Source organism: Hippopotamus amphibius, chromosome 2 (genome assembly GCF_030028045.1).
Source record: "Hippopotamus amphibius kiboko isolate mHipAmp2 chromosome 2, mHipAmp2.hap2, whole genome shotgun sequence".
In the NCBI taxonomy this organism is placed as follows: Eukaryota; Metazoa; Chordata; class Mammalia; order Artiodactyla; family Hippopotamidae; genus Hippopotamus; species Hippopotamus amphibius.
The window spans coordinates 172456454-172478609 of record NC_080187.1 but is presented as its reverse complement, the minus strand read 5'-3'; the positions used below and the strand labels follow the sequence as shown (position 1 = coordinate 172478609).

At 54.7% G+C, this 22156-nt stretch overlaps 2 protein-coding genes across 2 annotated transcripts; both read right to left on the bottom strand.

Moving 5' to 3' along the window:
• Positions 1-9: 9 nt before the first annotated feature.
• Positions 10-5905, bottom strand: CIROP (ciliated left-right organizer metallopeptidase). The gene is given in 20 exon segments (XM_057720754.1): positions 10-160; positions 162-276; positions 918-1079; positions 1240-1423; positions 1426-1465; positions 2214-2317; positions 2320-2485; positions 2590-2686; positions 2755-2846; positions 3004-3183; positions 3250-3308; positions 3311-3387; positions 3529-3604; positions 3802-3955; positions 4783-4950; positions 5251-5302; positions 5394-5487; positions 5614-5712; positions 5715-5839; positions 5841-5905. Coding segments are annotated over 20 exon segments (2241 nt in total). The 3' UTR covers positions 10-28.
• An 8938-nt stretch (positions 5906-14843) lies between these two features.
• CEBPE (CCAAT enhancer binding protein epsilon) lies at positions 14844-16271 on the bottom strand. The gene is made up of 2 exons (XM_057724690.1): positions 15762-16271; positions 14844-15179 (listed from the first exon to the last, which is right to left on the bottom strand). Exons 1-2 carry the CDS (start codon positions 16269-16271, stop codon positions 14844-14846), a joined length of 846 nt encoding a protein of 281 aa, XP_057580673.1.
• Between the last annotated feature and the right edge of the window lie 5885 nt (positions 16272-22156).

Sequence of the window (22156 nt, the reverse complement as noted above, 5' to 3'; positions counted from 1 at the left end):
CCTAACCCATGTCATCCTCTGGGTAATATCACATCTGCCTTATTCCTCCAACTGGGCCCCCTGTTGCGCCTTGGAGATCTGGTGAATGGTCAGGGGCAGAAGGTCCCACCTTGTAGCTTGTTTGTTAGGCCACGGTTCCCAGCACACTTACCAGGATAAGGCCACGCTAGGCAGAGTCCCATGGACAGACCTAGATGGGTCATGGAAGGATTATGGTCCGAGTAACTAGAAACCTAGGAATGCAGAGGTAATCTTTGGCCTGGAATAATGCCCAGGCTTAGGAGGTGAAGTGCCCTACCTCTATTTTAATACCTAGGACTCATTCTTCATCCCAACAGTAGGCTGAACGGAAATTAATAAGAGGGTGTATAGAACCTGAAAGAAAGAAGACCAAGATCCAAGACTGCCAGCAACTCAGATTGTTGGAAGGAGGCCTAACTTGGCAGTGAGGGAAATGGCTTAGGGGAAGAGTTAGACTATAGTGTTTAAGCAAGTTGCCTGGGTAGTGCTTAAGAAAAGACAGGGGCAGGGGATTCCCTGGCTGTACAGTGATTAGGACTTGGGGCTTCCGCTGCAGGGGGCCTGGGTTCCCGGGTCCGATCCATGGTCACGAAGCTAAGATCCTGCAGGCTGCACAGCACAGCCGAAAGAAAAAAAAATTCATTAAAAAAGAAAAGGGGACTAGGAGTCCCATGTCCTAGAGATAGGTGAACTATTATTGTTGGGGGGAGAGGTGTCCCATAGTGATAGGCACCATGTTAGTCAGGGATCCTTACTTTCTGAAATACTAACTCTAGGACAGCATACATGTGAATAAGTGCTTAATATAATTTCAAATATCTGGATTCCAGGAATCTGAAAACTCCTTGGAATGTTATCTTACCTGCTGTATTCTATGGTAAAGATGGCTCCTCCACAACATACTCCTAGGTTTCTTCTGGAGAGTCAGGGTCAGGGCCCTGTGCAGCATACCAACTGGAGGCCCTTGGCAGCCAGGGGATTTCCACATGTACACAGTGAACACCAGACTAGTGCTGATCAAGAGGCTGTGGAAATAGCACCCAAATGGACATTTGGATCTGTTAATGGAAGTATAGTCCCTGGAAGAGTGTATCTCATGAAATAGGTGCAGGCTTGGGAGTGGGATGAGCGGAAGGTCTTCAGAGGAGGGCTGTGAAGTAAAGGACTTGAGCATTCTCCTTGGCCCACTGTATAATCCTTAACCTGAACCTTCTCTACCCACCAGGGCTCACCAGAGCCTGTAGTACTGCTTCAGGCAGGTCTTCATGCTATTCCTTCTCCAGGGAATGGTCTGGGGGCGCAGCTAATCGTAAAGACAGCTGGAATAACAGGTCTTGAGTCGAAAGACTTACAGGCAGGTGAGTAATACTGATAGCATCGGTACCTTCATTAGTCTAACATGCTGACCCTGGGGACAGAAGAGGTGACCATTGTTCCCAGGTATCTGCAAGGAAATATGTAGCAGGGTATAGTTACAGCCTCAGTTACCTGCTCAAGGCCTCCTTCTAAGGAAAATGTACATTCTAAATCAGAGTCATAGACACAGTAGGGTACTTAGTAAAAAATGGATGAACATCAATTAAGAAGCTACAGGGATTATATTGTACAGCACAAGGTATAGAGCCAATATTTTATAATAACTTTAAATGGATTATAATCTATAAAAAGTATTGAATCACTATGTTGTGCACCTGAAACTAATATAATATTGTAAATCAAGCATACTCCAATATGGACTTCCCTGGTTGCGCAGTGGTTGAGAATCCGCCTGCCAGTGCAGGGGACATGGGTTCAATCCCTGGTGCGGGAGGACCCCACATACCGTGAAGCAACTAAGTCCCTGTGCCACAACTATTGAGCCTGCGCTCTAGAGCCCACGAGCCACAGCTACTGAAGCCCACTTAGAGCCCATGCTCCGCAGCAAGAGAAGCCATCGCAGTGAGAAACCCGTGCACCGCAACAAAGGGTAGCCTCCAGCGCGCTGCAACTAGAGAAAGCCCACACGCAGCAATGAAGACCCAACGCAGCCAAAAAATATAAAAATAATAAAAATTAAAAATGTACTATAAAAACTATACTCCAATAATAATAAAAAATTTAATAAACATCAAAACATGTTGGATGGTACTACCATAAGAGCACTTCCACACTTTTTGACAGTGTGCTACAGCTATTCCACTTCTGATACCCACCTGAATAGCCTTTCCTGGAAGGCGTGGGACCCAGGGTGATCCCTCCACCTGCACCTTGTACACTCCCCTCTCCGTGCATTTATGTAAGTAGCAGTGGCCAGGGGGGTTGCTTCCTTGAGGTGTGGGATCTGAGAGGGATGCCTGATCTTGTCCCCAGGAAGCAGCTGTGAAGTGAGGTTGGCAAGGAAGCAACAACTCTGCTGATGGTAGATCTCCCCATGGGGATTCTCTGCCCCAGATGGGAATCCATTTTCCTCCTACCAGCATTCAGTCTGAAGGGCCGGGCAGAGGTAGAATAGTATTTGTCCAGATACATTAGGAGGAGACTCTTCCCCAGGCTCACTTGGTTTTATCTCTCATTCTCTAATCTACCTGCCCCGTTGGCCAAGGGCCTGTACCTGCGGCAGCCTTCCAGCATGAGGTCTGAGGAGCAGCTTCCCTTGTCCAGGTACAGGTAGTGGCAGCCCAGTTCGCTGTGTGTGGGGGATGGTAGAGTGACACTAGGATCACTGACAGCTGTGCAGACCCCCAGCACGCACACCTGCCAGTACAGAAGAAATCTGAGGTGCCATTCCCACAAGTGGTCACCAGGCCAAATTCCAGGCCAGAGCCTGCTTGAAAGATAGAGGAGCCCTCACAACTGACGAAGCCCCCAGATCCCTCAGAGCTAGTAGCCATGCTTACAGCTTTAATTACACTTTAGCAGCGGATAATCCCTTCCAGCCTCTCTCATGTCCCCCAAGCTGACTCGGGCCATGAGTGCCCTCTGCAATTCTCCCTTATTTTTCACCTGGCCCCACAACAGCTCCTCTGCAGTGCTGTGGTTGACGTGGTACCAGGCTGAGACTTTGAAGGCAGTGAGAGTGATTGGGTCAAGCCGAGTGTGCTGGGCGCCATTGTAGGTAGCCGTCATTATACAGCCCTGGAGTAGTCAGGCCTCCCAGCGTAAAGACAAAGGGCCCCTCGGTAGCTGGTAGCTGGTGCCACTTGACCACTCCCTTTTCCTCCCATGACCCCAAGGTGTTCTCATCCTTACCTCTTCTTCCAAGGGAGCACCCAGTGAAACCCATAGCAGTCCAAACTGTTTGGCCAGGCTGTGGTGAGAAGCAGCTGTCCCCATGCATCTCACCTTGTCACTTGTTGCTTTGTAGACAGTCCTTTCTGAGTACAGAAAGGGGAGAAGGCACCTGGGGAGAGGGAAACTTTGGAAGGGTGAGGGAGAGTTGGAAGGAAGGAGCTGGTGAGATAGCAGTGGTTCCCTCTGGCTGATGTTGTGGGGAGACCTCGCCCTCATTCCTCTCATTTGCCGCTGGGTCCTGAAGGGCAATCCCTCCACTTCTTGAAGAGCTGTCCAGAGAAACCCAGGGCGTGGAGCCGTTCATGGAGTGTGGTCCGAGGACAAATGACTGCAGAGTGAAGGGGACCACAGCAGGATGGACCCGCACTCTCTTTGCCCCGTCAGCTCTTCTTAGAGCTTGAGGCACCTTCTATTCCATCCTGAGGAGGTCCTTCCACTTCATGGGAAGCTGAGTGACCTGCACTCGCTCCCCACCCTGTTTTCTTCTTCCTATTCATCACGCAGCAGTCACCAGGACCACATCACTGTGGCCGAGGCTGGGGCTGGTGAGATGCTGGGCACAGTAGACAATGGTTCCAGCAAGGGGCCTGTCTTCTGAGTGCAGCAGGCAGCGGGGGCTACGGATGGGCCATGACAAGGTGGGGGCGGAAAGGAGGGGACTGGGCTAACACAGAAGTCTTCCTGAAAATAGAGGCCCAGGAAACTCGGCAGGGGTGGTACCAAGGGATGGCTTGGGGGTTTTTCAGCCCCCACCCACACTTTTTTTTTTTTGGCACACGGGCTTAGTTGCTCCGCGTCACATGGGATCTTCCTGGAGCTGGGATCGAACCCATGACCTCTGCATTGGCAGGCGGATTCTTAACCACTGCACCACCTAGGAAGCCCCCCCCACCCAAACTTCATCAGCGTGCCCCAAGTTACCCCAAATAAGCCCAATTTTTTTAAAATTTAAAAATTTTTATTTTTTATTTTGTTGCTGCACCATGCAGCCTATGGGATTTTAATTCCCTGACCAGGGATTGAACCCTGGCCAGTGAAAGCATGGAGTCCTAACCACTGGACCACCAGGGAATTCCCCCAAATAAACACAATTTAATAAAAACTGTGTGTATGGTACCTACCTTTTCCGGTGATGTTTAAGACTGACCAGCAGAGCTGGGAAAAGGGATTTGATTGGAACCTCACTTCTTTTTTTTAAATTTTTATTTATTTTATTTATTGGCTGTGTTGGGTCTTCATTGTGGTGCACAGGCTTCTTAGTGCGGTGGCTTCTCAGAGTACGAGCTTTAAGCACACGGGCTTCAGTAGTTGCGGCACATGGGCTCAGTAGTGCATTGTGGGCTCTAGAGCGCAGGCTCAGTAGTTGTGGCGCACAGGCTTAGGTGCTCTGCAGCATGTGGGATCTTCCCAGACCAGGGCTTGAACCCGTGTTCCCTGTGTTGACAGGCAGTTTCTTAACCACTGCGCCACCGGGGAAGCCCTGAACCTCACCTCTTGGTGGCACTTGGAAGTGTGGGCAACCCACACATACAGAAAAAAATCAGTGTTTTGGACCCCAGGCCCATCTGGCTGGATTGGTGGTGGGAGTTCCTTCTCTGGCCACAAGGCATAACCACAGAGATGGGCATCAGAGATGTGGCAGGGAGTGAAATGTGACATCTAGCTTAGTGGACAGGCTGGGAGAGAGGACAGTAGGAAACTGGGTAGTAGGATAGGAGTAAGGGGCAGAGAGTCTCAGTCTTTAGTCTGATTAGTGTCATCTAGGGAGCTAGTTAGAATAGGGATAACCCCCCTGCTCCCCTTCCCTAGTCTCTGATTTAATAAATGGCCAGGGGGAGAGGGGGCTCAGGGATCTGTACTGTTAGGAAGCACATTAAGTAATTCTGATGCTGGTGGTCTTGGAGAGATCTAGGCAGGTTAGAGATCTTCAGATCCCCAAATCTGATAAGTCATTCTCACCTTCCCCCCTAAGCAACTCTCTCCTTGGTATTCTGGTTTCAAGAGGCTGCACCTGGCAAGAATGAATACCTGTAGGTGAGCTGGAGACATTTCTGGGTACCCCTGAAGAGGCATTGTATACACTCTCAATGACACGAACTCACCTGTGGTAGTGTGGGGTGTCTGGGTCTCCCCAGACAGCATGGCAGTACCGTGCGTGATTTCGACTCAGAGGCAGGGGTCCTTGCCTTAGAGGGACTTAACAAGACGAGAGGTCAGTTTTCACCTCAACATCCTAGACATCCAGTTCCTCCTCTGTGTGGTCTTCCTGCCCCAGCCCTCTCTGCTCCTCAGTCCTCCCGAACCCTCTGCTCTCCCACTCACTTGCTAGGACACCCTGGAGCCACTGAACCGCCTCTCTCCCTGCCGCCAGGGCTTGGGATCACCCTCTCACCCCGTCTCCCTCAGAATCCCAAGCTCCTCTGATACAGGATCTCCAATATGGCGGGTCTGGATGCGGAGGGGTTAAGGATGCTGGGAGCCAGGGAGGGTGAGGGAGGAAGAGTGGCAGTCTGGGGGAGGCTGGGAGAAAGCGGGCCTGAGAAGGCTCAGACGTCTGTGTCTCGTCCTACAGACACCTGCTGGTGGCAGCCCCCCAGAGGAGCAGCAGCAACATCTTGCGACCGTCTCTCCGTGGCCTGCCCTTTTTCCCTTCTGCCCCCTTCTTCCCTGACTCACGTCTTTCTGGCTCTCCTCTCTACCACCTCTCTCCAAACCCCCTCCGCCATGCTCGCACTATTTTTTCAATATTTGAGCATTGTTGACTAAATCTGTCGTTCCTGTCGGGAGGCCTGATGTGAACTACAAGGGCCAAAGCTGCAGCCCCCACCCTTCCTCCCTGGGGTTCCTCCCTGGGGTGCCTCCCTGGGGTGCCTCCCTGGGGTGCCCGAAGAAGAGAGCTGGAGGGCAGCCGAGGACTCAGCTGACCTTTCCAAAGGGAAGCCTGCTTCCTCCATGACGGAACTCTCCTAACCCTCTTCCATCTCAGCCTAGTTCTTCTGCCATTCTGAATGGAACACCTTGGAACCTTCCCAGAATTAAAAAAAAATTGGTGTTAACATAATGGTGTGTGTGTGTCGGGGGTGCATTCTTTGTTTCACAGATGCCTGCCTATCTCATTGGAGATGGACAAATAAGCCTTTTGCACTCCACTAGCCCCCATGTCAGAACTGGATGAACTCTAAACTGCAAGGCTTTTAGGCATCTCTTCCACCTGTGTAGGGCACGTAGGTGCTCACCATTTAAACACGTGTGGATTGACTAACACCTCCTATGAGAGGCTGTTGTGTTAGCTCATTCTGTGAGGCTTCATAAAAGCTGCTTATAGGCACACCAGGAGGAAAAGTAAACTCTGAAAATGGACGTTCGTAGAAGATGCTCAGAGGTGCTCTGACCGAGCTCTTAGAACTCCCTTTGTTTTCTTTGTTTACGGGGTGCTTTCACATCCTGTTTCCCCAGCCTGGAGCCCCTCCTCCCCTGCCTGCCTGGCTAATTCCTACCTTCCCCCGTAATTACTCCGGGAAGCCTTTCTTCACACCTCCTGCTCAAATTCCACACCTGCCAGAGGGGGAGGGGCCTCTGCTACAATTGTGGCTCAGAGGCTCCCTCTCCACATTCCACACTCCCTCAAGCCTGCCTCCCGCCCCTCTTTGTATCCGTGGCACTCAGCACCGCCCAGAGGGCCTACGCACCAGTTTGTGGGCGAAGGAACAGAACTTAACCCCATTATTTAGCTTTTGAAGAGGCAGGTCAGGGGTGGAGTGACGTAAGAGAACATAGCTAATCAGTGACAGACAAGGGCTGGAGTTTAGAGGACTGCTGACTTCCGGCGGCTGGGGCGTGGGGGGTGGTGCTGGGGGAGGGGGCTGGGTTTTATGCTTTTACACACCAGGGCTGTGGCTGGAACTACCCATTACAAAGGAGGCATCCAAACGCTGGAGCCAAACCGACTCCGCTACTCCCTGTCCGTGTAACTCGGGCCCAATGCCTCAGTGTTCCTACTTGCCAAAGGGGGGTGATTGTGCTTACCTGATAGGGTTGTTGTGATAAAGTGAAGATTTGTAAACTGCCAAGAACAGTGTGTAGACCATGGTAAATACTAAGTCAAGTAAAGACCATACATTCCACAGACACTTTCAACTCAGTGGGGACTTATTATGCTTTTACCAATATCTATTAGAGGACATACTCAGAGAACTTTTATTCTTTTTCTAAGGCAAACCTAGTCTTTTTTTTTTTTTTTTTTTTTTAATCTCTTGGCTGGGCCGGCCCAGTCTGGGGAAACCCAGTCAGGGTTTGCCCAAGGGATTCAAGGTCTACGCAGCTCTCTCGAGGTTTTCTGGGCCCCGTCCGCCACCGCTCCTAATGCTTTGCTGCCCCCTTGTGGCCTTACTGAGATAGGGCGTGCCCCTGCCAGGGTAGGGGTTCATCCTCATCAGCTTGCAGAACTTCAGACCCTCTAGCAAAAGCAGCACAAGAAATACCTCGTGTTCCTTTGGCTGGAATACCTCTTTCCTGCCTTTGCCAAGCAAGTCCTTCCTCGTCGTTCGAGATCCAGCTGAGAGGTTTATCTGCCTGCTGAGACTCTTCTTTACTCCCCCAGGCAGAGTGTGCATATCCTCTGTTCTCCGAGAGCGTTTCTTTCACATCTTTGAAGGAGCACTTATTACATTCTCCTGACATTTATTTTTGTGCTTGTCTCCCTGCCAGACCGTGGGCAGGGGCTGAATCTGATCCATCTCTGGCTCCCAGAAAACATATGAAGTAGGTAGAGAGAGAAAATGGAGGTGAGGAGATGGAGGGAGGAAAGTGCGATGAGGCGAGCAGAGGCGGAGGATAACAGTTCTGTTATTGAGCACTTCCTTTGTGCCCAGGCATCGTTCCATGCACTTAATTTTATTTTTTTATAAATGTATTTATTTCTTTATAAATTGGGTTTTTGTTGCTGTGTACACGCTTTTTCTAGTTGCAGTGAGTGGGGGCTACTCTTCGTTGTGGTGTGTGGCTTCTCATTACGGTGGCTTCTCTTGCTGCAGAGCATGGGCTCTAGGTGCATGGGCTTCAGTAGTTGTGGCACACGGGCTCAATAGTTGTGGCTCATGGGCTCTAGAGCGCAGGCTCAGTTGTTGTGGTGCCCAGGTTTAGTTGCTCCACGGCATGTGGGATCTTCCTGGAGCAGGGCTCGAACCCGTGTCCCCTGCATTGGCTGGCAGATTCTTAACCACTGCACCACCATGGAAGCCCCCTCGATGCACTTTAGACTCAGGTAATTTTTTGACAACTTTATGAAGTAGGCGTTATTATTATCCCATTTCTACAACCGAGGCAACGTGGGTAGGTGGTATACATGGGATCTGAACCCACGTTGATAGGCTCCTGGGCATGGGCTTTAATCCATCATGCGATTTTCAAGTGCCCAGTGTGGAGGAGAAATAAAGTGCTGAGAGGAACAGGATGAGAAAGATGAGGGTGAGGAGAGAGGATGGGGTAAGGAGAGAATGCAGGCGTTAAAGAGAGTGGGATGCGTTAAAGAGGATGTTGATGGGGTGGGGGTGGAGCGAATGAGAGGATGTGGGATGTGGGACGTGGGTTGTAGAGAGAGGATAGGGCTGAGGACGGCAGTCATCCTAGCGGGGTCATCATCCATTTGGATGCTCCGTGCAGCGTGGCCACCTCTCAGCTCCTTCACCCTCGCATCTCTTACATGCTTCTCATCCACCTTAGCAAGCCACCCCCAGGGGCAGACCCAGGCCTTATCATCACTAGAAACTGCAGTACCTATGAAATAACTGAATCAAACATCCCACTCTCTGATATGATCTCCTTTCCTTATGGTTTGTTTGCTCAAGTTGGTTCACTGCCACTGTTCTACAAGCTCACTGAAGAACCACTGGCCCTTCCTCTCTCTTCACCTCTCCTTATCTGCCTTAGGTTCCAGGTTCACCATGAAATCCCTCCCCTTCCCTGTCTATCCTCATCCTGCCTCCCTGGGTGAGTCCCACACCCAGATGAACCCAACATCTGTCTTGTCCATACTTGCTCCCGAGCAGGCAAGGACCACTGAAGGGAGTCCCTCCAGAGGACAGACCGTTGTCACCTAAAATTGTCATCATTGACTTCGACTGGCCGCTCCCAAGCCAGGAATGTCAGCTCCTGCTTCTGCTCTCAGCAGCTGGGATTTTACACCTTCAAGCCTTTCTCAGAGCCTCCTGCTCAGTCACTTGCAGTCACCTCTTCTTTCATGGTGAAGACAGAAACCATGAGACAGGAACAGCCTCAGCAGGCTACAGACCTGTTTGCATCTGCCTCTGCTGCGTCGCTTCTCTTTCACCTTAGAAGAGAGGAAATGCCTTCTTCCTTTGGAAGGCGGTTCCTCCCTCTGATGCTCTACATCCATCCTCTCAGATCGAGATCTGGCCTCAGCCCCTCTCTGACCTCACTTCTCCCCCTCAGCCTAGTCTGCCCCCAACCCCAGCCTCTCTCAATAACCAGGAAGGACCTGCTTGGGGCCTCGGAAGAGCTGCTGTCTCTGCTGGGAAACCCCACTTTTTGCCCAACTGACTCCTACTCACCTTTGAGATATCTGCTCACATGTTACGTCCTCAAAGAGCCTTTCCTGACCCTCACATTTAAGTCAGTTTCCTTTGTTAGTATCTGCCACAGTCACCCTTTACTTCTGCCCCATAGCACTGCTAGCAATTTAGAATGATCTATTTATTTGTGGTGGTATGTTTGTCTGTTCCCCTCATGAATTTGTAAGCCCCACAAGGGCAGGGACTGTCCTCCTTGCTTATCCTGTAGCTCCTAGAACAAGCAGTGCCTGGAGTAGGGGTTATTAAGTATTTTTTGAGCAAATGAATGAATGAGTGTGACGAGAAGGCAGGAGGGAGGTGAAGGACGAGGGAAGGTGAGGACAGAAGATGGAATCGAGGAGGGTAGATGGAGAGTGAGGGGAAAGGATGGTGATGAGGACAGTGTGCAAAGGTGAGGCTGGGGATGAAGGGGAGAAGAGGTGGGAGAGGACCAGGAAGAAGGGGTCCTTGCCCTGGGTCTGGTTAAGGCTTCCAGACCCTGAGTGGGCTGCCCTGGAGCTCTCTTGGCCATGCAGCTTGCAAGGTTTGAAGGCAGAGCCGGTAGGCGGGGCTAGACTTTATCTTGGGGCGCAGCCCTAACCTCAGATGGTGACAGAGCTGGAGCCAGCAGGGGTTTTGCAAACCGTCCCGATTGCAGCAGGCCAGCAGTCTCACTCGGGACGGCGGGTGGGGCCTGGGCTTATCTCCCGAGTGCAGTCCTAACCTCAGATGGTGACAAAGCGGGAGCTACGGGCGTTTTGCAAACCGTCCCGATTGCAGCAGGGTTGGATGGTCTGGCCAGGGGTGACAGTGCTAGGTGTGGGGAACAGTAGGGTTTTGGGTAGTTTGGGGCTTTGGGGTGAAGCTTGGCTTGTGGGGTGGGGGGATCCATTCTATGTATGGCTTGCCTCTACCTAGCTCAGATCCATGTTTCTAAAAGAGAAGGGGAGGTTACAGCTTTCCGGGGGGGCGGGGGGGGGGGGGGGGAGTGTGTCTCTCCTTAGTAGGAAGCCTTCCTTCTCTGAGTCCTAGGGCCCTTCTGCTGCTCCCTGAAGTCAGAATTGATGGCCAGGTGCAGCCATTTTCCTCCAAAAACACCCATCATTTCCCGTTGGGGTAGCCTCAGGGAACTTCTGATGGACCTTCTCAATGAACTTCTCATTGAGGTTTTTCTGGGGCCGCCAGGTCCGCTTATAGGAGCAGCTGACAGAGGCCAGCCTGGAGTCCTGCATAGGTCGGAGCATTCCCACTGGGGAGCAGCCCTGGCCGAGTCCTGAGAAGAAAGGTCTGCCTGCTGGGGGTGACGGGGAAGTGACTGTCCTGAAGGAGATGCACAGGCCTTCAGCCAGCCCTGGCTATTATTGCCTCAGCATCTCCTGTACAGCCCCCTCCATCCCAGAGTCCCCTCGCTGGCTTGGGGCAGGGTAGGGGGTGGAGGTGAAGAGGCCCCTTTCCACCCCCACAACCCCAACCGGGATCTTGCAACACTGGGATGGGGGCCCTGGGGGCCCAGGCGTGTGGCAATCCATGGGGGGTGGGGTGGGGAGGTGTGCGCTGAGCAGGGGGAGCGGCTTTCACAAGCAGCCGCCACCAGGGACTGACCTTGGCGGGCTCACCTTGGGCAGCTTCCTCCCTCTTGGCAGTATCTCCAACATCCTACCTTTTCCTCCATTGCTTCCCCGGGGCCTGTCCGCTGGTCCTCAGTTTTGCTCATGAAGGAAAGGTGGGCCAGAGCTGTGGATTGTAAAGCCAAGGGAACGCGTGTGTGTGTGCTGTTTGGACCTTGATTTGCTGGTTTTCCAAAGTTCCCGTGCCCCTGCCCTGGCCTTGAGCCTTCCCCAGGCAGGGGTGAGGTTAAAAGCCCTTCCTGGGGGTGCCTTCTTTCTGCAGCCTCTGGACCCTGCGAACCCTGCAGCATCTCTGTGCAGTGGGGGAGGAGGGGGCTCAGGGTGTGGGGAGCCTGCTCCTTAGGGGTGGTCCTCCTGACAGAGGGAATGAAGAGCATCCTGGAGGGAGGGAGGCGGTGTTCTTGCATACCCTTCCTCTTGCTTTCCATTTCTCCAACCTCACCTGGTTTCCTTTCTTTTTCTGGACCAGAACACCTCAGGGCCTTGGCATTTGCTCTCCCCTCTGCTCTCCTTCCCCCCACTTTGGCACATCTGCCTCCTCCTGGACATTTTTAAGGTTTCAACGTCAATGTCACCTCCTCTGAGAGGTCCTCCTTGACCCCCCCAGCTAAAACAGCCTCCCTTTCTACTGGTTTAGTTGGTTTCCCCAAGGGGCGTATTCAGAGGGGGTAATTCATGAATGTATCGAGGTGTGATGGTCAGGATTAAGGGACAGCTACAGGAGTGGTAAGCTCCAGCAGCAGCAGCAGAGAGCCGTCACCACCTCCAGGCTGTGAGGGCAGTTGTGGAGAGTACCTGTCCTGTCCCTGGGAGTTGGGGGTTGTGCATCTGACTTCACTCTCCTGTCACCCACAATCTCCTGCCCTGCCTGGACGCAACAGGTGGAGGGGTCCTTCAGCTACTAGTTGGGTTTGTCTTGGTCACCACAGTGTTCTCAGCACCTTGCCTGGCACAGGAAAGATGCTCAACAAATACTTGTTGAATAAGTAACCTTGGCGCAGACCAGCTGGGGTCAGGTCAAAAGCCTCCAGTTAAACATGTGACTTCCGGCTACCTGTTGTCTCCCCGGGATACGGTCTGCCACAGAGGACTGCGGTGTGCCTGCCGCTCCGAGTCTGGCAGGGACCAGGTGTTCTCTTCTCTCACCTGGGGCTGTGGCTCTTCTCCAGATCTGGTGCCAGACACCTGCCCCAAGGAGCCCCCGGGTGCTGTGGGCTGGGAGGAGACATTGTTCAGAACTGTGGGAAAGAAGCTTGGGGCTGATGCTGAAGCAACCCAGGTCCCATCACCCAGAACCTTGAAAATACGTCCAGGGGCAGTGGTCTTGAGCTGAGAGGAGGAAATCCGGAGGTTGAGTCACTTACCATGCTCTGTACAAACCCCCCTTATGCAACCCATCCCCCTGGGCTGAAAGGAAGGTGTGGGATTCTCCCAGGCATCCACAGAGACGGCCGCCTCCTTCTTCCCAACTCAGGTAGAATAAACCATCTAGCGAGCTTCAGATCTGTCTGCCCAAACTGGACCTGGGGCAGGGGGATCTAGGGCGCAGATGTAGGGGACACGGTGCCTGAGAGACACAGGGGCAAAGGCAGGAAAGAGACTGAGCCCTGGGTGAGGCAGGCGTGGTGCACCCGGATGTCCGCAACGTGGGAAGGCTCTGACACGGGGCATGTGGAGGTGGGGGGAGAGAGAGGAGAGGGAGAGGACTGGGAGGATCCAGACCCCGTCTCTCTCCCTCTCAGAGGGTTACTCCTTGATGTCTAACACTGCTTCCTCAGCAGTGGCCTAGAAGTCATCGGTGGCCCAGGAGAGACGGTAACCAGCCTGTATCATGCCTCGTGTCTCTGAGGCGGGCGGGAAATCCCTGATTACTGAGTGAATGGGATCCGTGTGCCCCGCGCTGTTCCACATGCCTCCAAGGGGAGGGTGTGAGTGCGACGTAGAGAGACAGGTGCGTGTGTGGAGACAGCAGAGGGCCTGGGCGCGCTTCCGGAGAATGTCTCTCATCCCCTCGGCCCTCAGCGGCTTTATCTATCAAATGTGGCTCCCACTATCTTGTTGTCTGAGGGCAAAGCCTACCAGATGATCTCTTGAGGTCTCTTCCAGCCCCCTTGAGATCTGTGATTTTATGGAGTTAATTTTGGTTCTGCCTCTAACCCATCACGTGACTCTGGGTAAGTCCCTTCCCTCTCTGAGGCCTCAGTTTCCTCACCTGCAAAATGAGAAGTGTCGATGAGATCTCTCAGGTCCTTTCGGTTCTAGCAAAAGGGAGTGATAACCAGTATTCGTCCTCACCGTGTGCCAGGCCTTGTTTATCTATGCACGTGCAGCGTTACCACTCCTCCCATTTTGCAGGTGAGGAAACTGAGGCACAGAGAGACGTAACTGGCATGAGGTCACACAGCTAGCAAGTAGCAGAGGGAAATTCAAACCGAGGCCGTCAAGCGCTGCCCTATTATGCCTCTCAGGCTAGAGTTCTAGGAAAAAAACCCTGCTTCCCACGCGGCGTTTCACGGCACAGGTGGGTTGTCACCCTCCTTATCATCGATCTTCTCATGTACGAACAGGTCTCAAGGCCTTTCCCAACAAATTCGTTCCCCAAGCACACTCATCTTCTTTAGGGAACCCAAGCCCCAGGGAATGAGAGAGGCAGGTGGCAGCGGGTGGCTTGGAGGCATGGGGCTCTGTCGGTCTGGTAGACTGAAGTTTGGAAACTGGGGAGAAGGGATTGAGTCGCAGATCGAGAGCGAAGGGACCATAAATACATCAGAGCCATCTGGAATGTTGCCGTGATCTCCTGGGGCAGGAACCCCCAGACCTACCCCTGAAGGTGAGAGAGAGCCGGGCTGGGGTCAGCAGGCCTGGGCAGGAGGGACCGGGGGTGCTGGGATCTCCCTGCGAACCACAGAACTCTGCCAGGGGAGTGTCCAGGTCCTCTGGGGTGGGGGCAGCGTGGGCCAGGTCGGGGAGAGAAGGCCAGAGGGACAGACACGGGCCTGGCTGTGTGGTGTGCTGTAGGAGAGCTGCGGGCAGCTTGTCTGCCGAATTTCCTGAATGTTAAGGCCTGGAATCGAGAGGTGTGCAGCCCGAGCCTCGTGCATTCCCTGCCCTTGGAATCCCCCGTCACACACACACACACGCACACGCACACGCCCAGCACCGACTCACAGTGCACTTTTATTCCACCACAGAACCGTTGCACGGGGCCTGCCCTGCTCCTTGCCACCCGCTGCCATTTGTCCACGGTCTTTGTCTCCGACTGGGCCTGTGAGGGGCTCCAGGGCCCCAGCGGGGTGGGGGTCCCCAGGGTCAGGCGGAGCCCGGGGGGCTGGCGCCCACAGTCTGCCAGGCGGGCTCAGCTGCAGCCCCCCACACCCTTGATGAGGTTGGCAGCCTCGGGGATCTGGCGGAAGAGGTTGCGCAGGGTGTCCAGCTCCTGGCTCAGCTGCTCCACGCGGCTGCGCAGACGCTCGTTCTCGGCCATGTACTCCAGCACCTTCTGCTGGGTCTCCAGGATGCGCCTCTTGGCCTTGTCCCGGCTCTTGCGCACCGCGATGTTGTTCCGCTCCCGCCGCAGACGGTACTCCAGGCTGTCTTTGTTCACGGCCTTCTTGCCCTTGTGTGAGGGGCCCGCCGGGGAGGGCGCCTTGAGGAGGGGGCTGCAGGGCTGCGCGGCAGCCGCCAGAGGGGCCTGGAGGGGAAGCCACGGGGGGGACAGGAGTGAGGGCTTTGGGAAAGCAGAGCAGAGGCGGGCCAGGCATCCCAGCAGTCAGAGCACACTTGGGGCGTCAGAGGGATGCGGGCTTCAGAGCCGGCTCCGGGCCCCCAGTCAGAAGAGCCACTGCCCTGCCAGAGGCACGGGGTCCGCTGCTCTGACCCAAACGCCCTTTCGTGTCCCCACACTCTCTGAGGACACTTTCCTTCCATCTATCTTGAGTCTCCAGTTCTATCCTCAGCAGGCATTTCCTCTTCTAGAAGCAGGAGGCGACACAGAAATGAGAGGAGGCGGCTGGTGGGTAGTAGAGAAGCTGGGGAGTGGGGCCTGAGGTCAGGGCCGGTCACAGGGACTGCAGGACACGTTGGTTCCAGCCACACAGTGGCGATCTGGGTGGGAGTGAACTCACAGAGAAGCCGAGAAGGGTCCTGACTGGGTGGCGAGCGGAGAGGGCTTGGGGTGGGTCGATTTCACAGAGCAACACCACACAGAGACCCCAACCACAGGGGCCTCCCTCCAGCCTCCGGGTGGCAGGGAGGAGAACTGAGCGGCTCTTACCTTGAGGACACGCAGGGGCTGGCTGGGTGCCGCCAGGGCCGGGGGCAGGTGCATGGCCGTCTGCCCGCAGTGCGCCACTTGGTACTGCAGAGGGTTGTAGCCGCTGCGGCTGGCCCCCCGGCTGCCCTCGGGCCCCCGAGGCTCCTCCTTCACGGCCACGGCCCTGGGGTCGTAGCTGCCTGGGCTGCTGTAGATGCCAGGCCCCAAGGCCTTCCTGTCGGGGCCGAAGGTGTGTGGGGGGTAGGCGAAGGGCCTCGGGTCAGGCTGCAGGTAGTGGGGGAAGGCGGGCGTTCCGGGGCCCTTAAGGCCTCGGGCCTCAGGTGCCGGCTTCACAGCGAAGAGGTCAGAGAGGAGCTGTTCCTCCCCAGACTCGATGTAGGCAGACAGGTCGATGGACGCCTCCTGCTCACACATGTCCCCCAGCTCCCCGGGCCCTGCTCGGGCCCCCGAGAACTCGAGTGGCTGCTGGCCAGCCCGGGGCTCGCACTCGTAGTAGGTCCCGTGGGACATGGCCGGCCCGCCCCCTCGGCTCCCCGCCCCTGGCCGCCCTGCTCTTGGGGCACCCTTTGGGATGCTCGGCTTGCTGTCTCCCCCTGCCCTAGATCTGCCCTCGATCTGCCCTCTCCGATCTCCGCTGTCACCCACTCCCGTGTGGCCTCTCTCCTCCCTCCTCTGCTGTTTCCTTTTCCTTCCTCTGTAGTCAATGCCTCTTTTCTCTTCCCTTTTTTCCCCTCTCTCCCTGGGGTGACTCAGGGAGGGGCAGGGCGCACCCCAGAGGGAGGGATGCAGGCTTTCAAGAAATGGGGCCCCTGGCCTATGTAGCAGTTGGGGGTACTCTGTTCAGGCTCCAAGCCAGGGTTCTGAGATGCCCAGGAGCTGACGCTTCTGGGAATGCCTCTCCCTCCCCGTCGAGTCCGTGGGATTCCAGAATCCTCGTTGAGGGCAACACCTCACTCTGAGTGTCCTCCTCCCTCTGACTTCCAAAAAGTCCTGTGCAGAATGAGTGCCCAGTCAGAAGGAAGAGAGAAAACCCTCTTCCAGCGCTGACCCCCAGCCTGATCTGAGCTCCTCCCTGGACACGCCTCCCTCGCAGTCCCCCCGCAGTGTTGGGCTCCACCTTCCCCCAGGGCCGCTCAGTTCCTTTCGTAGCCCCACCTCTCCGAGCCGCTCTCCTGGGCGCAGGCCAGGGGGTGTTGTTTGAGGGGTTTAGGAAGTAGTGATAAGTCTGGGACCAAGCCATACACTAGGGCCTGTCTCGTGGTGCAGAGCAAGCTCTTTTGCTTGGTTTTTGCATGGGGTCTGTGCAATAGCCCAAGCCCTAACGTGTTTCCAGCCCGGGCTGGCTCTAGCAGCCTGGGACCGTCCCTAACTGCCCAGGCTTGGCTGAGGTGCCTGGTCAGGGCTTGGGCCCCGTGCCCCAGACCCCGGCAGCCCCAGGAACTGACAGCTGCACTCCTTTGGTGGCTCCAGCGCCTGGCCTGCACTGCCAGAGCCTGGGGCTGGCGCTCTGCCCCGCTCGGGTCCTGAGGGCTCTGCCCGTTTCCTGTGCCCGGGCTGCAGGGCTCAGGCGCTTGCTGCAGCTCGGTTTGCTCTTTTTCCTTCTGCATGGCCGTTCTCTGACCTCGATGCGTGTCTCTTGGGTCCACTTCCTCTTGTGAGGCTTGAGAGGCCTTCTGTTTTGTCATCACCTCTTCCTGGGGCTCTGTTTCAGGGTCTCCAGGAGAAGCCCATAGCTTGCTCTCCGCATTTCTAGCCTCAGACTGGGCCCCCTCTCCCTTCCCTTTTCTCTTTCCTCTGGGAACTCCCCACTCCCTCCTGTCAGAGGCACCGGACTACGGCCCTGCTTTTACCTGTCGCATTTCATCTGCAAAACGGACTATAGGTACAGTGAAAAGGAAAGGATACAAATGCTGTGAATGCCCTGTGGAGGCCAGAAAATTTTGTAAGTTGGGTACTACGAGGGCCAGGCTTCAGTGGTGCACATTCAGGGGGGCTGTGTACAGCACTGAACACTAAAATAAGGTATGCAGACAAAGACAGGGCTGCCTGCAAATCAGGCAATTACACCTGGTTAGCATCCCCCCTCCCCCCCCCACACCTTTCTATGCACAGCTTGAGGTACTAGCTCCGAAAGTCCTAACCTGGCCTGAGGAGATGTGCTTGCACCCAGGAGACAGATCTCAGGTCCCAGATCGGGCGATTGCTGCCTTCTCTCCATTTCACAGGACCCTGTGGCCAACAGGTACCAGAGCTGAGCGGCTTCAGGGTGGCAGCAGTGCCTCCGTTAACCACCAGGTGGTAGTATTGGTCCAAAAGCCAGGACTCGAGGGGCTGTTGTGGTCAGGAATCAGGCCAACGGCAGAGGGCAGCCTCCCACAGCCCTGGCAAGGGCAGGACGCCCGGAAGGAGAAAGAGGAAACATGGCCGAGAAGGGGGCTTGCAGTGCAGTTACAGGGAGAGTGGGCAGGCGGAGAGGACCAGGGCCAGGCCCTTGACTCAGTGAGGAGGAGTTCTGTCCACTCCCTGAGGATGAAATAGTGATGAGGGTTAAGGCCTTGCATTTTCCAGTGTTATGCTTTCTCAATCACTGAAACATACACTTTTCTTTGCAGACCATTTCCCTGTGAATTAAATAGGAAAGTAAGCAAGACACACGGTATTTTTATCCTTGCCTTATAAAGGAGGAAAACGAGGCTGAGAGGCTGAGTCACCCAAGGTCGTGCTAGGATGCTGCGATGACCTGGGTGGGGGGAAGGGCAGGGTCTACTTTTTAACACCCCCGCCCCCCACCTCCCTGGGAAGAAGGGATAGGGAAAGGGGGAGCTGGGTGACTCAGAGAGCCTTCCTCGCCCTCAATCGGGCACCCTGGGGGAGGGGGAGACTGCGTCAGTAGCGGGCGAGCTGGCACTGGAGGAAGCCGGGAGGTGTGCAAATAGGCCGGCAGGAAATGAGAAAGCTCGGGAGCCCGGCGGTGGGGGAGATAAGTAATCTCGGCCCCTCACCTCCCCGGGCTGACGTTGCCATGTTTCCCAGTAACCGGGGCTCTGGACGTCTGGGCAGGGGAGGAGGGGGCGCTGGATGGGAAGGGGGTGGGGAGGGCAGTGGGCGCCCAGGGCTGGGGGAGTCGGGTTCTGCCGAGCTGCTCAGGAGCAGATAGGAGCCCTCCCGGGTCACCTGGTCAGCAGGATCATTTTCTCCCTGGGGCTGCAGTTGCTACCTGTGTGCATGAACTGAAACAATGCACCTGCAGTGTCTCAATGACTTTGTAACGGGCCTCAGTTCAAACACCACCTCCTTCACCAAGTCTTTCCAACGGAGAGGTGGGGAGCATGTCAGAGAGGACGGGCTCACATCTCCCTCCAGCACCTACCACTCGGTGACCTTCGGTGAGTTACTTAATCTCACTTGTAAAATGGCAGTAGTAATGCCTACTTTGTCTGTTGTTTAATTAGACTTTGAATAAGATAATGTGTGGAAAGCAACTGGTCTCAGCCGGTCCGTCTCCTTCCGGCCCTGCTCTGACCGCCCTCTGCGGGGTTTATCTGTGTCTCCTAAGCCAGGCTCTATCTGCAGTCGTGTCTGAAGCCTCAGATGGACAGGCATTTTTGAGCATGTAGGTCCCAGGCACTGCGCAGGCTCTGGGGATCTGGCCGGTCCAGCCCTCCCGCAGAAGCGTGGGCAGTGATGCCGTGATGTGCACACACGTGGGCCGTGTGCATTCGTGTCTTCTTTCCCCTGAAGACTGTTTGCTCCTTAAAGGTAGGTCAGATACCTCTTCAGCTAGGGTGACCACATTGCCTGAACTAAAATTAAGGACAGGTGGGTCGACATATATGAATGTTCTTATGGAGACAATGAAACAAAATATTTGAAACCTGTGCTGACTTGGAAAATTCAAGGAGAAGTTTGCTATTCCCACACCGTATAGCAAAACCCTGGATACAATGGTTAGAGAAATATTTATTGGCTGACTACATGAATAAATGAATGCATAAGCAGCTGTGATTTCAGTGACCTCCAAAGGCTCCCAAATTCCCTAAGGTCAGAGCGTCTGAAATTCCCCGCATTAAAGCGACTTACAGGGCTAGGACAGCGTAAAGGCCCAGGTTAAAAATAAATGCATGTTGCCTAGGACGGGACCCACATTTGCCCTTTTGAGCAGGTTGAAAAGATCAGCAAGTGTCACCTTACAAAAGAGAGGGGCCCCCAGGGACAGGTGTCTCCAGGGACTGAGAGGGGTTGGGGAGGGCTGCACTTGCTGGCATGGGGTGACCTGAGGAAGCCTCAGGCAGCCTGGGGAAAGGAGAAGTGTGTGTTGGGAACTGGGGGGGTCCCCAAGGCTGGATGTGAGGCTTGGAGAAGGTCCTCTTGCATAAGGCTGGCCTCTGCGTAGTTTGCCCTCACTCTTTTGGGACAGCCATGGCCTGGGAGATTAAGGAACCCTTTGTGATTAGATTCAACCTTTTTTCATCCCTCTAAAATTGCTAAATAGGTTACGTGACTTGCCCAAGGACACACAGCTGTTTGGTGACTGAGCTGGGTCTCAGAGCCAAGAGTCTGTGCCCCTGTGAATGGCAAGCCTCCAGCCTCCGTCTAGAACGCCAGCTACAAAACAGGCGTGCTGGGGCCAGGCTGGGACGGGGAGTGGAGGCATCCTGGCCTGCCAGTGTCCTCAGTGTCCCAGATGGTGAAGGGTGATGTCTTAACACCACCCCCTCGGCCCCTGCCGCCTCCCCAGTGTGTCAGCCGTGCTGGCTCTGGAATGATGCTGTCTTAGGACAGGCAGCTGGGAGGGCTGCCCACAAAGGAGGGACTCCAAGCAAGGACTGGATCTAATCCTGTCAACTTCCTTCAGCGATTAGCCCAGAGTGCCAGGAGGTGCTTGTCCTTACCTTTGCTGCTTCCTCCTCTTTCCTGATCCCTCAGCCCTCCTAGCCTTCCCCTTGGACAGCTGAGTGGACCGCACCTCACTCCCAGCGCCTCCCAGCAAGCCCCCGGCATCCAGCTGGGTGCTCTGCTAAGCGCCCCTCTCCCTGCTTCACAGGCTCAGCCTGTCCCTTCCTGATGCCCGTCCCTTTGCTGACGGGGCCTTGGGGGACCACCCCTGCCTTCGCCTCCCTCCACGCAGCTTGGTGCTGTCTCTCTGTCGCCCATGTTCCCACCCTGGGCAGGGATGAGGTTCTTTGCAGGCAGTTGGCAGGCTCTCAGCACAATACCTAGGCAGGAACTTAATGACACCCGTGACGTCACAGGAGCAATGAGAAAGTTTTCGGTTCAAAATGAGAGGGAGCTGTTGGAACATGCTGGCACCGGGCCCTGGGACAGCTCGAATCTGTGGAGCACGAGGGCCTTCAGGAATGCTGTCCTGGAAGGGACCTGGCAACCAAAGCCCTCCCTCCAGACAGAGACAGGAAGTGCCTGGCGACTCTGTCTTGGAAGGTCACTGAATCATCACCACCACCAACTTCATTTCCATTTAAAATTTTATTACATCAACAGAAAAAAACACAAAAAATCCCTCACAAAACAAAACTCTAAAACCTAAACCAGCTCCAAGTCAGAAAATTATTATCCAGGTATAACTAAAACCCTCCCGGAAAAACAAAACAAAACAAAACAAAACCTTAAAAATCCAAAAGAAATAGAAATGCCAGCTTCAAAAATATTTATCCAAAAAGTAAGGCATCCACTTTACAAAAAAAAAACCCAATAATTGAAAGAGGTTGGAGGAATAAGAAGAAGGAACAAGAGGATGGTCCCCTGACCCTCCAGGGGCCAGCCCCAGTCTGCCTGGAGTCCACTCTGAAGGGACCACAACCCGGACTAAACTGCATCTCACTAACGCAGGCTCAGGCAGGCCGGGTGGGAAGCTGGGAGACCATAGTGGGCCGGGAGGGCTCCCCAGGTATTCCAGTTTCAGCTGACAGGATGGGGAGTTGGGGGGAGGGGGGACTCCTGCTTGGGATAAAAGGATCCCAGTCCTAAGCACAATAGGTACGGCAAGAAGGCTGCAAGGGCCCAGGGCAAACACCAGCACCTTCTCTGGAGCACGGGGAATGGCAACCTCTGCCTGCAGGACGGGACGGCCACAAGTCCACAAACCACAGAGAATGAATGGGCTTTTCCGAGGGCCTCCAAAGTGTGCACCTTCTGCTACTGCCCTCTCATTCTGTCCTGGAGGCTGTCCAGACAGGACAGTGGTGGGAGCAGAAAGGAGGGAGGGGTTATCTGAGTTGAGGAGGAACTGGCCTTCAGAATACACTTTCTCCCAAGTCTCCGAAGTGATGGGATGGGCACCTCTGGGGAGATGGGAAACAGCCTTCCCTCTTGGGAAGGCTTTTCCTACCCGGTCTGACCAGAGGATTGGAAATAAGGGGGTATTTTTAGGTCCAGTT

Bases quoted from the DNA above. Each gene is read 5' to 3' on its own strand.
- CEBPE (XM_057724690.1), bottom strand. From the start codon at position 16,271: ATGTCCCACGGGACCTACTACGAGTGCGAGCCCCGGGCTGGCCAGCAG. The intron at 15,180-15,761 runs GTAAGAGCCGCT...CTTCCCCTCCAG, and splicing joins AGCCCCTGCGTGTCCTCAAG to GCCCCTCTGGCGGCTGCCGC.